Source organism: Papio anubis, chromosome 7 (assembly GCF_008728515.1).
Source record: "Papio anubis isolate 15944 chromosome 7, Panubis1.0, whole genome shotgun sequence".
Classification (NCBI taxonomy): Eukaryota; Metazoa; Chordata; class Mammalia; order Primates; family Cercopithecidae; genus Papio; species Papio anubis.
In genome coordinates this window covers 126,077,420-126,094,143 of record NC_044982.1, presented here as the reverse complement: position 1 = coordinate 126,094,143, position 16,724 = coordinate 126,077,420, and the positions used below count along the sequence as shown (strand labels likewise).

The 16,724-nt window shown below is 39.3% G+C and overlaps 1 protein-coding gene across 3 annotated transcripts in view; it reads left to right on the top strand.

The window, feature by feature from the left end:
* APH1B (aph-1 homolog B, gamma-secretase subunit) overlaps positions 1-16,724 on the top strand; it is a 31,608-nt gene that overhangs the window by 1,584 nt on the left and 13,300 nt on the right. For all 3 annotated transcript variants that reach the window (XR_002523085.2, XM_031668566.1, XM_003901032.5), the window contains exons 2-4: positions 76-246; positions 7,750-7,820; positions 8,611-8,733. Coding sequence is in view for 2 of the 3 variants with exons in the window: in XM_031668566.1 (XP_031524426.1) it covers positions 76-246; positions 7,750-7,820; positions 8,611-8,733 (365 nt within the window). In the remaining variant the exon portion in view is untranslated. The remainder of the gene's footprint in view (positions 1-75; positions 247-7,749; positions 7,821-8,610; positions 8,734-16,724) is intronic.

Sequence of the window (16,724 nt, the reverse complement as noted above, 5' to 3'; positions counted from 1 at the left end):
TTTTTTTTCCTGCTTTTAAACATTATTAATCCTGTACTGATGTTCACTTGTAACTTTTTTCCCCCTATTTTTCAGAGCTTTCTTCTGGTTGGTGTCTCTACTGATTTCGTCCCTTGTTTGGTTCATGGCAAGAGTCATTACTGACAACAAAGATGGACCCACACAGAAATATCTGCTCATCTTTGGAGCGTTTGTCTCCGTCTATATCCAAGAAATGTTCCGATTTGCATATTATAGACTCTTAAAGTAAGTTAAATACCTGCGTTACCTTTTTTTTCCCTACTTAGATTTTAGTTATGATTTGGTCATTTGAAACATGAATATAAGTATTGTATTTGTGCCCTCCTACATAGTACTAAGCCAAGAGATTGGTACATTTCCAGCCTGAAAATATTGAGTGTTCTTTTATCTTGTGGAAATTTCTTCTTTCCTTCCTTTCTTTGTTTATTCAAAAAAATATTCCTTGAGAATCAATCCCAGACACTATCCTACGTACTGGGGATACATCAGTGATTAAAAGACAGGGTCTCTGGCTTCATGGAGCTTATATTATAGTAGGAGGAGACAGACAATAAATGAATGAACAAGAAATAGACTGTTACGGTAGATAAGTGTCATGGAGACAAACAAGCTAGGAAAGCATTAAAACAACTACATAAATCATTCCAGTTTAGAGTGTATATATTCTATGTTCTCCTCTTTGCCACCACCTAAGATAATTCTTTTTTTTTTTTTTTCCAAGACGGAGTTTTCACTCCTGTTGCCCAGGCTGGAGTGCAATGGCGCAATCTCGGCTCTTGGCAACCTCTACCTCCCGGGTTCAAGGGATTCCCCTGCCTCAGCCTCCCGAGTAGCTGGAGTTACAGGCGTGTGCCATCACGCCCTGCGAATTTTTATAATTTTAGCAGAGACGGGGTTTCACCATGTTGGCCAGGCTAGTTTTGAACTCCTGACCTCAAGTGATCTGCCCAACTTGGCCTCCCAAAGTGTTAGGATTACAGGCGTGAGCCACCACGCCCGGCCAAGATAAATAATTCTTATGGAGACCGTGCCTTCCATTATTTTGACTGTAGTATGGGGAAAACCGGAGTTCATTTTGTGATATTTCCGGTAGTTTTAAATCTATAATAGAAAATTACATTTTTAAAAAAGCCTTGGGTTCCCTTGTTGGCCCAGAAAGTAGGTCTTCTCTAGGACTCATGAGGACCTCACATGAAACTGCTGGTTTGAAACACAGCTGGAACTTGGAACCATATTTCCTTTCAGGCAGTCATGAGATTGGCTTTGATTATGTAGTAAGACTTAGTAGAGTGATAAATGTGCTGTCTTTTTTCATTTCTACAAATGAAGTAATTAAGGCTGTCCATGAATTTCATGGATATAACCAAGAGGAACCTCAACAACAACTCTTTTTCACAGGCTTCTGATAACTTGTTCTTGCCAATATGCTAGGTTTTCTGTATTTGTTACTCTTTGCTTTTAATACCAGATACTGAATTCCCTTTTCATAATGAAGGAATTTAAATTAGAAATTGAAAACCAGGAAGCCATTGCTTAGAAGCAAAAATAATAGAAAAGTTTCAAAAATGAAATTCCCATTAGTACCTGGAACTATTACATGGGAGCAAATAAATATCAAAGGTAACATCGAAATTTCCATGTAATACAACATCCCTAACAGATGGACATCTAACTGTGTTTGAATGTTTCTGGTATGTGGCAGTTACTACCATTCTACGATTTTAAGCTTAACCGTAGAATATTAATAAGGTAATCAAATCTACTTCCGCTGGGCTTGGTGGCTCATGCCTGTAACCCTAACACTTTGGGAAGGCAAGGTGGGACAATAGCCCGAGCTGAGGATTTTGAGACCAGCCTGGGCAACATGGCAAAACCCTGTGTTTACAACAAATACAAAGATTAACTAGGCATAGTGGTCCCAGCTCCTTGGGAGGTTGAGGTGGGAGGATCACTTGAACCCAGGAGGCGGAGGTTGCAGTGAGCTGTGATTGCACCACTGTGCTCCAGCCTGGGCGACAGAGCCAGACCCTGTCTAAAAACAAAACCAAAACCTCCCCTCTTGTGACCTCTGCCCTACTCGAGTACCAAGTAAATGAAGCCTCTGCTGCATGGTTATCATTACCTCCTTTTCAGGGTTGAACAGTCCTCATTTCTTCCCCTGGACCTCAGCAGGCATGGTTGTGGCTTCCAAACCTTTCCAAAAGAAAGGCTGTTTGTTCTTTTGGATCAGTGAACGTGACACTTTTTGTCAGTGCCTGGTTTCTGCCTGTGCTCAGGACCCAGCACGGTGTTCTGCAGTGCGGTCTGAGTAGTGCCCCTGACTGGGCGCTGCAGTCTTCACAGCTCAGCCTTACATTGCACCGGGTTTTCCTGTCAGTGACATCACTGGCTCATACGCATTTTCATACCATGGGTCTAATTTTGGGGGGGGGGGGGAACAGAAACAAAAAAAACCCCTTAATTTCTAGTACAGAATTAAAGTTTAGGACTTGTATGTTCTAAAACCTGAATTACCAGAGTGACAAAATGAGTATGGGCTGTTCGTCACTCCCTTGCATCTTCATGGTTTCCACCTGAAATGGCAACATTTTCCTGGCACTAGCTTAGCGCTCCAAAGGACTGTAGCTGAACATAGATCCACATTTTTGTTCCTCTTTTTTTTTTAATTTTAATTTTTAAAATTTTCTTTTCACAGTGAGGAGCAAGGGTCCACTTTTTAACGAGGGCAGGAAAGGAGTAGGGCCACATGAGGAAGAAATTACAGCTGTCAGTCCTTAGGCTCGAATGCCAGGAAGTTCAGAGAAGCCTCTTTAGCCTCCTAGGGAAACCATGTTTGCTTTTCTGAAAGGACCTTTGGAAATTTGCAAATGGTAGGACAGACTTGTACTGACAGGTACGTTTGTTTGCATTTGCAAAATGCATCTTTTACAAGCCTTTAGAATATTCAAAATTTTCCCAGCAAATTTGAGCAATGTAGGATGTTATGTAGTTGTATTAAAACAATTTAAGAATTATGATGCTTTATTTATGACTGACATTTATATGGATACGTTTACATTGCTCTTTTATGCTATATTACATTCAAATATAGGGACTTTGGTTTAATCAATACTTTATCTCCATTGCCAAAGTAGGTCTTGAACTTTTAAATTTAAAGTGCTACCTCAGACTTTTGCTATCAGAATTTGGTGCCAAGATTAAAATGCAGAGAGTTTATACCAGTTTTTAGAAATATATGGAATTGTATCAAAATATTCATTGCAATCTAATAATAATTTTATTTCATGAGTTAGGCCTTAGTCACTTAATCTTACTAATCTTATTCTTACATGAATGAATAGAAACTTTCAGCCTGGAAAAGCCTTGCATAATGAGAAATTGGCGTGTGTGGCAGCCCTTTCTACAGTAATTTCTTTTTAAATCCAAGTTATGTTGCTTAAAACATAATCATATTTTGCCAAAAACATACAGTTTAGGCAACTCGATGTTGCTTGAAGCTCCTGTATGTTGTCTAAAACAGACATTAGGATTTTTTCTGTTTGGATGGAAACTTTTGTAATTTAATTCAATTTTGTCTTAAAATGTTGATACCATAAATATTTTGTAATTTTAGAAAATCTTCCATGTATAGAAAAAACATTAGGATAACCATTGCTACAACTTTTAAGCAGCATGTCTATTTTCAAAACTTCCAAAAATGGCGTATTTAACTTGTATTCATACTCCTTTCTTTCTCTCATACACACATTCAAAAAAAGGATAGAATAGAAAAGAAAGATGGTATGATTTAGCAATAGTTTTTCAAAGTTTATATTTTTGAAATTTGAATTGTTTCTTTTTTGTTCTTGGGAACACAATAATAAATGCAAACGAAGAATTTTCCACTTCAGTAAAATGGAAGTGAACCCAGAAACTGATGATGTTTTGTGCTTTCTCACTTCCTGATGTTGACATTGAGAACTCTTACTGCTGTTACTTTTCCTCCCACGTACTTCCACAATATAGAATTAGGAAGTTTATTAAACTTTTGAATTTATTTATTTAATCTATTTGTGATAGTAGTACTTTGCTATATCAAATAGCTGAAATCTTTGATTGATTCACTGATTGACACAGTCTCACTCTGTCACCCAGGCTAGAGTACAGTGGCGCAATCATGGCTCACTGCAACTTCCGCTTCCGGGGCTCAATCTGTCCTCCCGCCCTCAGCCTCCTGAGTAGCTAGGACTATAAGTGCATGCCACCACACCCAGCTAATTGTATTTTTTTGGTAGAGACATAGTCTCCCTCTGTCACCCAGGCTGGTCTCGAACTCCTGAGCTCAAGCGACCCGCCCACCTCAGCCTCCCAAAATGCAGGTATTGCAGGTGTGAGGCACCATGCCCAGACAATTTATCTCTTAAATTGGGTTATTTGTCTTTTTATTATTGAGTTGTAAGAGTTCTGTAGATATAAGTCCTTTTTCAAATATGATTTGCAAGTATTTTCTCCCATCTGTGTTGTCTTTTCACTTTCTTGATAGTGTCCTTTATAGCATCAGAGTTTTTAATTTTGATGAGGTTCATCTGTTTACTTTTCCTTTTGTTGCTTGTGGTTTAGGTGTTTGTATTTGAGAAACCATTACTCAACCCATGGTCATGAAGACTTAACACCTATGTATTCTCCTAACAGTTTTATAGTTTTTAGCTCTTACAGCTGGACTTTTCACTCATTTTAGTTTTTATGTATGGTGTAAGTTAAGGGTCCACCCTCATTCTTTTGTATGTGATTATCTAGTTGTTCCATCACCATTTATTAAAAAGACCATCTTTCTTTCCTTGTTGAATCATCTTGCACTCTTGTTGAAAATCAATTGACTGTAAATATAAAGGTTTGTTTCTGGACTGTCAATTTTATTCTGTTAATCTGTGTGTCTGCCCTTACACCAGTATCAGATGGTCTTGAATACTTTACTTTTGTAGTAAGTTTTGAAATAGAGAAGTGTAAGTCTTTTAACTTTGTTGTTGTTTTTTTTTACAAAAAGCATTAGCAGTTGTTTGTGATCATTATGAAGGATTATATACTGTACATAATTGTATGTGCTATGTGTTTGTTTTTTTTTTTAGACAGGGCCTCTCTCTCTGTTGCCCAGGCTAGAGTGCAGTGGTGCAGTCTCAGCTCACTGCAGCCTCCACCTCCTTGGTTCAAGCCATCCTCCCACCTCAGCCTCCCAGGTAGCTAGGACTATAGGCACACGCCACCACACCCGGCTCATTTTTGTATTTTTTGTAGAGATGGGGATTCACCATGTTGCCCAGGCTGGTCTCAAACTCCTGGGCTCAAGTGACTTGTTTGCTTTCATCTCCCGAAATGCTAAGATTATAGGCGTGGACCACTGCACCTGGCCAGTATGTGCTATGCTTTTTTATGACTGGCAGTGCAGTAGGTTTGTTTACACCAATATCACCACAAACACAGGAGTGATGCGTTATGCTACGACATTATGACGTCCCTAGGCAATAGGGATTGTTTAGCTCCGTTATAATGACGACTACCATCGTATGTGCAGAGTTCATTGTTGACTGAAATGTTGCTATGCAACACATAACTGTATTTTATTTTATTAACTTTTAGGTTTAAGGGTACACGTGCAGGTTTGTTACCTGGGTAAATGGTGATCCTCTCCCTCCTCCCACTCTAGTCTCAACTAGGCCCCAGTGTCTGTAGTTCCCTTCTTTGTGTCCACATGGACACAAGTCTTTTATTTATTATTGAGGAATTTATAGAAAACAGAAATTCTCCCAAATTTTTTGATTCTACTCTATTGATATATTTGTTGACAGAGCTTTTTACTATATATGTGTCCCATAATCTTTAATTCGCTTTTAGCAATATCACTATGAGGGGTAAGTTTATTTTATTTAGGAAAATTGGACATTTTAGTTGGTTACTGCTTCAGAGAAAGAAAATGGTCACTTAAATATCTGGCTCATGTCCTCACTTCCAAACACTTCCGGATGGAGAGCACCAAAATGGCAGATGGTTTCTTTTGAGTCTAGAAAAGCACCCTCTTCCCTAGGCTTATTCCCATTTTGGTTGAATTCTACATTGCCTTAATGTAATCAATGATATTTATATTTTTGTAATGAATAAGCTGACTATAATGAATATCCATACCCTGAATTTAAAATAACATAATGCCCGGAAAATAAGTGTGTTCTGGTTAATTTAATTGTCTGTTCTTAGAGTTAACCTGTCTTGTTTCAACATTTGCTAAAAAGTCATTTTCAAAATGTTTTGGTTCTTTTGTTGCCTTAAATATACTTTATAGTAAATATAATTTAAATATTCTTTGAGTCAGGATCTTACATTATTGCAGTTTTCTCACCAACAAGAATTGGTAATAGTGATGCTGGTAGAATTGACCAGCCACACCTAGCATGCCTAACATATCTGCGTGGCACTCATGGTAAGTTTATAAATTGGCCACAACAGAAGCATGCATAAGAGCACTCTGAAGATCATTTCTTTATTTTATTTTATTTTTTATAGAGACAGGGTCTCGCTGTGTAGCCCAGGCTGGTCTCGAACTCCTGGATGCAAGTGATCCTCCTACCTTGGCCTCCCAAAGTGCTGAGCCACCATGCTCGGCTGAAGATTATTTTCTCTTGAGCAGTATTCTGTTCTTTCATTCAAGGGTTCATTTATCTCCTATTCTGAGGGTAGCATTGTATTCTGCAAGATACAAAGAAAGTATAAGATCACTTTCTCCCCTGAAGCCTTATTTACATATTTGAGATATAAAACAAATATGTAAAATGTTTTAGAATCAGAAGATCATATGATTAAATACTCATGTGAGAGTTCAGACCATCGGTATTATAGGATTTAAGAATAAGGAGAGATTAGTGATTACCAACCATTGGTAGAGGCAGCTTCTTTAACAAATTGCTGCCTGAAGTGGACTCTGAAGGATGAGTGTAGTTTAGGTTCTACAGAGTGGAAGGTACAAGGGAGGGTGGCAGAGCAAGTATAGTCCTGGTAGAAGATAGAACAAAGTGCCAAGAAAGCAGGAATAATGATAGAGTACTTTGGGAAGGGAAAAAAAAATCAGAGTGGTAGATCCCACAGGATATTGAATTAAATATTTGCCGAGTTCAGAAAGCAGTTGAAAGTGTTGTGGTTTTTATCTTTTTAAATTCAATTCCTGATGGCTTGTTTACTTATATTTTTCTTATTCTTTTTTTTTTTTTTTTTTTTTTTTTTTTTTTTTGAGACGGAGTCTCGCTCTGCCGCCCAGGCTGGAGTGCAGTGGCCAGATCTCAGCTCACTGCAAGCTCCGCCTCCCGGGTTCACGCCATTCTCCTGCCTCAGCCTCCCGAGTAGCTGGGACTACAGGCGCCCGCCATCTCGCCCGGCTAGTTTTTTGTATTTTTTTTAGTAGAGACGGGGTTTCACCGTGTTCACCAGGATGGTCTTGATCTCCTGACCTCGTGATCCACCCGTCTCGACCTCCCAAAGTTTCTTATTCTTTTATGCGAATGTCAAAAGGTAAAAATTAGTTTTTTATTTTGGTTGATTTTAGTTCATTGAAAATTTGCTGGGTTTTGTTTAAATAAATTATAGATTTAGAGTATAACCTGATGCAAAGCCTCAGTGAGTATCTGGGTTTGACGTATCTTATTGGACTTTTCTGATATATTGCCCCCTTTTTTTTCCTTCTTAATTACATATGTGGTTTTATTTTAGAAAAGCCAGTGAGGGTTTGAAGAGTATAAACCCAGGTGAGACAGCGCCCTCTATGCGACTGCTGGCCTATGGTAAGTTAGAAACACATGGTTTCATTAAGGAAAACAAATCAGACTTGGCATAAAAGTCATTTGTATCTTTTGTATCTTTGTAGATTTCAAGTAGTTTTGTTATTACTGCCTTGGCCTATTGGTGTACAGAATTGCTTATTATCCCCGCCTTCCAGGTTCCTTTTGTAAATGAAAGTGATTACAAGTGACCCTTACCTGTATGTCCATTATATATTAACCAGGTTTGAAAGTTAGATTTTTAATGTGTATGTACCCTAAGATTTTCTAAGTGATGAGACTGTTACTTTCTCCGAATCTTACTTTGGCTGTTCTAGGAGTAGTCTTCATATTAAAGCAGTTAATATCTCTGCATATTATACTTGGAGAATTATGTTTAAGATTGGATCCAGGTTCCCCAGTTGGGCTCAGGAATACATCGTTCCCCTTTACACTCAATTTCGGTTCTAAGCCATCAAACTTGACTCTGAAGACTCTGTTATCATTAAGTAAAGCCAGAGTTTTGGTGTTGTATCCTCTGTCTCAACTATTTCTTCTGTGCCTTTCTAGACCCTTTTCTCCCCTTTTTCATGACTCTGCTGCATTCAGCCATTCATTTCCTTTCCTCTTCCCCCTTCCCTCTCCGATTTGTCATTTAGCCAAGCACATGCCTTTCCAGAGCCAGCTGTCTGCTGCTTCAGGCAGAACATAAGCACCCTTTCCCCTCCAACACACTTTATATTAACTAGTCCTTGGAAATTTGACTTGAAATCTTGGCAGGAAAAGAGTTAACAGTGTTTTTCTTCCTGTTTAGTTTCTGGCTTGGGCTTTGGAATCATGAGTGGAGTATTTTCCTTTGTGAATACCCTATCTGACTCCTTGGGGCCAGGCACAGTCGGCATTCATGGAGATTCTCCTCAGTTCTTCCTTTATTCAGGTATGTCTCTCATAGCTGTCAACATTCAGGCTTCTAGTCTAAATGATCATTCTTATTGGAGTTCACTGGCTTAGGAATTCCAGTGAATAGGAATTTATGTTATGTCTTTTAAAGGCGAAATACCCCGAGGCACTGTGAAGTAAAAGACTTAATTTAGAAAATAAAAATTTTGGTTAGAGTGTTTTAGAATTTTAGAGTGGAATTTAGCTTGCGTTAAATTTATTTTTATTTTGCTGTACTAACAATGTTGCTGTATAGTTGAAATGTTAGAAGTGGATTTTTAAAGGCCATGTGCTCTTTTTGGTTTTTATGATTTTATGTTATCTTCAGTAGAAGCCCTAATCTGTAATTGTCATTGTGGTGCCTTTTGTGGGAATAGGCAGTATAATGTAATCTTGAAATTGAGAGGAAAAATGGGATAATAGATGATCATTTCATCCAAATGATGCAGCGAAAAGGACCGACTCATTTCAAATTGCTTTTTCATCCACGAGCTAAAAATTGTCATCATGATGCAGTGATCACAAATTTGAGAGTTGGCAGTGTACATAATTAATGTAGATTTCTTCTAAGTTCCACAAGAAGACTCTTTTAAAAATAGGGGGAAAACACCCACTGTATTTTTAGTCATTTCCACAACAGTTACGCCATTGAAATAACTGAGTTCACATCATGATTTGTATATTCTTTTAATAGCATCTATGCTAAAACTCCTCAGGGAGTTTACCCTCTAATACGGGAATAAGAGAAAAAAAAAATGTGAGTAAGCATTCCAGTAACAGTTTAAGGTAATAATAGAAAAGATATAAAGAGGTATGACCGATTGTTTTAAAATTTCTCCAATAGTTTAGAGGCCTGCTGAATGTCATAGTGATCCCCAAGCCCAGTGGATGCTCATTCACCGTTCTCAGTAGACCCTTTGTTTCCATTTCAGTTCAGGCCTTGACATCTCCTCTCTAGCTTACCACCATCTGCCCTCAACTGGTTAGTCTTTCCTTGACACACTTTCCATGTGAATCCTGTATGCAACTACCAAACTAATCTTCCCTGTTACAAAAATGGTTTGCCTTTTCAGGACCTACAGGATAAAGTCAAGGCCCTTTAAACCTGGCTGCAAGTTAGAGGACAAGAAAGTGTGTTAATAGGTCGTACTTATTTAATGATGCTTCCAACATAGCAAATTATCTTTGTTTTGAACATTTCATCATTGGAATACTTCTGGCAAATGTGTTAAGGATTGATTATACTGAGTGTTAGGTCTTTAAAACAAATGTAATATTAGTAAAGTCTGTTAGAACCCAATATACATTAATAAAACATAATTGTAAGGGGTGTTAGTGCTACTGTTTTGTTTTTTTTTTTTTTTTTTTTTTTTGAGGCAGAGTCTCACTCTCTTGCCCAGGCTGGAGTGCAGTAGCCAGATCTCAGCTCACTGCAAGCTCCGCCTCCCGGGTTTACGCCATTCTCTTGCCTCAGCCTCCCGAGTAGCTGGGACTACAGGCGCCCGCCACCTCGCCCGGCTGGTTTTTTGTATTTTTTTAGTAGAGACGGGGTTTCACCGTGTTAGCCAGGATGGTCTCGATCTCCTGACCTCGTGATCCGCCCGTCTCGGCCTCCCAAAGTGCTGGGATTACAGGCTTGAGCCACCGCGCCTGGCTGTTTTCTGTTTTCTTATGCAGTTAACACACGGCTCTCCCTGCTACAGTTTTCTTTTGATATACAAGTTTTGCCAGCTTTGTTCGCTAGATGGTGCTAATTCCCTTTAGTGACCTAGGCTGTTTTCGTAAGACATTTAAAATGATTCTTTTGGTAGTAAAAGAAAGATCTGGTACCAGTTTGGGGATTGTATTTGCAATTTCTAGGAATTAAAGGAAAAATTCAATATTCAATAAGCTATCTTAATGTCTTTAGCCAAGTTAGGATGGCAGACTGGCTATGTTATAAATTTGTATCTATAGAATGAAAGAACAGTGTTTTATCATGTGTGAGTTTCTTACTGTTACAACATCATTCTTTGAAGCATAAACTTTGAATTATAAATTTAAGAAATTAATTTGTATTACATTTAAAAATAAGATCCCCAGATTTATATTTATTGTATTTATGTTGTTTGTAACTACTTGTAATTACCATTTATTTAGATGCAAGTCATTTTTGCCAGGTAAATCTGTAACTTTATATGTTTAGCATACTCCATTACAAATGCCTAAATGATACTCTCAGAATAAATAAGGAATGTAGGGTCACTATTTACAGATTGAGCATTTTTAATCCCAAACTCCAAAATCCAAAAATGCTCCAATGTCCAAAACTTCCTTCACTGACACGAAGCCACAAGTAGGAAATTTCATACTTGATCTTATGCGCTGGATCACGGTCAGAACAAGAAAAAACTGTTCCATGCAGAAAATTATTAAAAATATTGTGTAAAATTATCTTCAGCCTATGTATATCAGGTATATATGAAATGTAAATGAATTTCATGTTTTGGCCAGGTGTGGTGGCTCATGCCTGTAATCCCAACACTTTGGGAAGCCAAGGCAGGAAAATCAATTGAGCTCAGGAGTTTGAGACCAGCCTGGGCAATATAGCCAGACCTTGTCTCTACTAAAAATTAAAAAACTTAGCTGGGTGTGGTGGCGCACACCCGTGGTCCCAGCTACTCAGGAGGCCGAGGTGGGAGAATCACTTGAGCCCGAGAGGTTGAGACTGCAGTGAGCTGTGATCGTCCCACTGCAATCCAGCCTGAGTAACAGAGGGACACCCTGTTTCAAGAGGAAAAAAGAAAACAGAATTTCATGTTTAAACTTGAGTCTTATCCCCCAAATATCTTGTTATATATCTATATACACACAAATATTTGAAAATTTGAAACACTTCTGGTCCCAAACATTTCAGATGAGGGATATTCAGTCTGTAGTATATATCTGTCTGTACTAGTGTGTGTTAATAAGATCCATACTATATGAAACCTGTATGTACATAGGCTCTTATGTTACAAATAGGCATAGTTTATAAATAATGTTTATGTATAGGTTACTTCTTTTTAATTTGTGGTTATGTTGTAGGCTAGCATTACATTTTACTAGAATCATTACCATTTCTTGGTAATTTTGTATAGAGACAAAAGTATGGGAATTGGAATCCTAGGTTTGAATCTTATCCTGGCTCATTAATTTAGTACTTTGGGCAAGCCCATTTGATTATTGAATCACTCATTCCATAAATCATTATTAAGTGTTTTTAGTCTAAAGGAGTTACACCAAGCTATGAAAATAGAGCCCAGTTACCATGCATAACGTCCATTCATAATGGGGAATAAAGACCAACAGCTCATTACAATAAAGCATGATCAATGCTACAGTGAAATGAGGAAGAGCCATGGGGCACAAAGGACAGGCTCTAACCCATGCTCCTAAGCCACAGTACCTTGCCTTTGCAGCATTTATCACAGGCATGATTAAGTACTGGTATAGTTATTTGTTGAATGTCTTTTCTCTCCAGTCAGGTGCTAAGCCATGCAAGTGCAAGGACGACATCTGTATTGTTTACTGCTGTGTCCCCGGCATCTTTGTTTCTAGATGGCACTCAATAAATAACTTACAGAAAAATGAAGGCCAGGCACAGCTTATGGAGGAAGTGCCATAATGAGTAGAGATTTACTTAAAGGGTGAATAATAGCTAGGCAGGCAAAGAAAGGGTTTGTCAGGAAAAGATGTTCCAGGCAGAGGGACGAGGCCTCTTTCCTGCAGGCTGGGAGGTAAGAGCAGTGTTGTTCACAGGGCAAAGGAAGTCTTGTCCTGCCATCTAATCTTCAATTTCCTGATCTTTCAGGAAGGGCAGAAATAATGCCTAGCTCAGAGTTGTTGAGAATTAAATGAAATTAATTTAGAGAATATGTATTTAAGTGCTTTATAAACTCTAAAGTGACCTAAGAATATTATTAAGGTGGAGAATTTAGCACTTGAGATGAGAAAACAGAATTCAGAGAAAAGATAATTTTTCTAGTATTATATAAAACCTGGATTTTTCATTCTCAATTACCTCCCTTATGCTTTAGAAGAAAAAATGTCTTTAGCTAGTACCTAGTAGAAAAGAACAGCTGACCATTTTATTTTTTAAAATTCCCCAGACCATTTCATTTCTATTGTATTTTCTAGATAGTGCACTTAAAACCTAGGCAAGGTTTTAAACTTTTTAGCCACTAAACCTTTCACTAGGGAAAACCAATACGGGTCAGACCACGTGTGGAGTGTTGTATTGTTCCACGCATTGTGATTTAACGGGAATACTGAAGAAGTAAAATTCATATAGAAAGAATGTTGTCAGTGTGGTAGAAGATCTAGAAGCCACAGCCTGTGGGATATGATTGAAGAAAGAAAAATACTGAGCTTGAAGAAAATAAAAGAGGAACGTGGGAGATTGTTTTTGTCCCTATTTGTCATTTCCTGAAATGATACATCCACACACGTGCCTGGTCTCATGGTGGCTGGAGTGTGTTCTTTTCCACCCTTTGACTTTGAGCTCAATCATGTGACTGGAATTGGCCAATTAGTGGGTATGATGTAAGTTAGAGGCTTAAAAAGTATTTGCATGATTGGACCTTCCTTCTTGGACTCTGGTGCCATGAGAAGAACATACCTTGGAAAGTTAATGCCCACTTAGCCTGGACCCTTGAATGAATACACCCAGAGCCACACAGGGCCCAACCCAGGAGCTTGCAGCGGAGTTTTCCAGCTGAGCCCAGCCTTTATCAGCAATGCACAGTCAGCCTTTAAACCTGGCAGCATGAGAATAAATTTTTGTTATTGTAACCCAATACAATTTTTACTTTTTGTTCACTGTTCTATTCGTAATATTTTAAGAATAATCTCTACAGGGTGGCAGTTTGTTAAAGTTTAGACTCTTGACTGAAAGCTCTTTGTAAGCAAGGCTATCTCAATACGTACATTTCCAAATTCCAAAGTGGTAGAGAAAGTATAACATCTCTTAATGATACAGAAAAAATGATTAACAGTAGATTGTAACCTGCAATTCTTATCCTTTTATGATTTCATTAGAATCTTAATGTCTTATAAGTTGTCACAGCTAACTGCTACTGTTTATGATATAGTGATACTCGATATGCTGTATATATCATCGAATATGTATTTTTCATTATCTGCTTTCTCTTCTCTCTCTCTCTCTCTCTTTTCTAAGAGACAAGGTCTTGCTCCGTCACTCAGGCTGGAATGCAGTGTTAATGACCTTGGCTCACTATAGCCTTGAACTCCTGGGCTCAAGTGTTCCTCCCACTCAGCCTCCCAAGTAGCTAGGACCACAGGCATGTGCTGCTATGCCCAGCTAATTTTTGTATTTTTTGTGGAGATGAGGGTCTCCTTATGTTGCTCAGGCAAGTCCGAAACTCCTGGCCTCAAGCACTCCTCCTGCCTCAGCCTCCCAAAGTGCTGGGATTATAGGGTGTGAGCCACCACGCCTGGCTTGTTTGCTTTATATCAATAGTGTAAGTCTTTCCTTCAAGCTGCTCAAATAACTGAGAATAGAAAATTGTACTTTTTGGAATGCACTTTCGTTAAATAGATATGACCTATCATAGACTCTAGCAGCTTGTGATACATCGTGAAATGTGCACACCACAGGCGTCGGTCTTCAGGCAGTGTGGAAGCAGGCAGCTCGGTGTATTGCTTCACAGCCTCTGGCTGAAAGAATGACATGGGCTGGGGCTGTAAGACTTGATGGCTCTCCTAGGTATATTTCAGGCCACCCGGAATCACTGATCTCTCTTTCCACGGATGAATGGCTAGGCTCTGCTGACTCCCTTTTGGTGCAGTTGAATGACTTGCCCTTCTCCATTCTCTGTAGACCTTGTTTCTTCTTCATGGGTAAAATGGCCCTTATTTTCATCAGCCACTGCTGCCTTTACTTTTATTTATTTATTTTGTTTTATTTTACTTTTGTTTTTACTGAGACCGAGTCTCACTCTGTCACCCAGGCTGGAGTGCAGTGGTGTGGTCTCGGCTCACTGCAACCTCTGTCACCCAGGTTCAAGTGATTCTCATGCCCCAGCCTCCCCAGTAGCTGGGATTACAGGCGCCTGCCACCACACCTGGCTAATTTTTTGTATTTTTAGTAGAGATGGGGTTTCACCATGTTGGCCAGGCTGTTCTTTTTGGAACCCTGACCTCAGGTGATCCTCCTCCTGCCTCACCTCCCAAAGTGCTGAGATTACAGGCTTGAGCCACCGCGACCTGGCCTTATTTTTTCTTTCTTTTTTTTTTTTTTTTTTTTGAGACGGAGTCTTGTTCTGTTGCCCAGGCTAGAGTGCAGTGGCTCGATCTTGGCTCACCACAACCTCCGTCTCCTGGGTTCAAGCACTTCTCCTGCCTCAGCCTTCTGAGTAGCTGGGATTACAGGTGCATGCCACCTTGGCGCAGCTTAATTTTATATTTTTAGTAGAGACGGGAGCCACGCATGCTGGCCAGGGTTGTTCTGAACTCCTGACCTCAGGTGATCCTCCTGCCTCAGCCTCCCAAAGTGCTGAGATTACAGGTGTGAGCCACCGCACCTGGCCTATTTTTTTTTCTTCTTCTTTTTTTTTTTTTTTTTTTTTTTTTTTTTGAGACGGAGTCTTGTTCTGTTGCCCAGCCTAGAGTGCAGTGGCGCGATCTTGGCTCACCACAACCTCCATCTCCTGGGTTCAAAAATTCTCCTGCCTCAGCCTTCTGAGTAGCTGGGATTACAGGTGCATGCCACCTTGCACAGTTAATTTTTGTATTTTTAGTAGAGACGGGGTTTTGCCATGTTGGTCAGGCTTTTCTCGAACTCCTGACCTCATGATCCACTCGCCTCGGCCTTCCAAAGTACGGCCTATTTATTTATGTTTTGAGACAGGGTCTTGCTCTGTCGCCCAGGCTGGAGTCAGGTGGTGTGATCATGGCTCACTGCAGCCTTGACCTCTGAGACTCAAACAATCCTCCCACTTCAGCCTCCCAAGTAGCTGGGACCACAGGCACGTGCCACTAAACTCAGCTAATTTTTTTTTTCCTGTAGAGATGGGGTCTCACTATGTTGTCCAGGCTGGTCTTGAACTCCTGGGCTCAAGTGATCCTCCTGCCTCAACCTCCCGAAATGCTGTACCTAGCCACTGCTGCTTTTAATTTTTGGTGTTTTGGAGGTTTTGTTTCTTATTCTTCAATGAATTTCACAGACTTTTTTTTTTTTTTTTTGTAGCCATGATGAGCAGGATACTGTATTACAGGTTACTGTCCTGTAAATATGATTGCATGAGACAAAAGTCACATTTTTAAAACATCATCCAGTATGATATCACTCTTCATTCAGCCTCACAGGAATATATATTTTATTCATTACATCTAATATTTATAATTTGAAAGGGAAAAAACCCCCACTATTTCCAACTTTATTGCTCAGTCTGGCCCTCCCCAGCAACCTCAGCTTGATCCCCTGCAGCTCCATGGCTATGCTGGGAAGTTGGGCTGGGAATCCCAGCATTTATCAACTTACTCCATGCCCACTTCTTACCGAAGATGCTGTTCAGTACTGGGACCACTTGTACCAGTTCACTTTTCTACCTTTCCACAGCTCTGCTAAAGAGAGTCATTCTGCATTGCCCCGCTTCTAGGGGAATCATTCATACTGTAACATATTTCACTTACTGTGCAGTGTTCTAACACTATTTCCTGGAAACAAACTTATTTGCATAAATGTTTGGAAATCTCTTATTTCTTTGGAGGAATTAATCAACTTTGAGGTTTACTTTTAATGGGTAGATTTATTGGATTTTACTGCCTTTTATCGTTATTCTAAACCCTCACCAAAGACTTACACTTGAATATTTTTCTTGAGATCAAAGTCCTTTGTTTCAGGTGGTAAGCTACCTTTTCACCTCTAGTGGGACTTTTTCCCTACATTCAAAGGAACAACAATTTTTTTTTTTTTTTGGGATGGAGTCTTACTGTGTCACTCAGGCT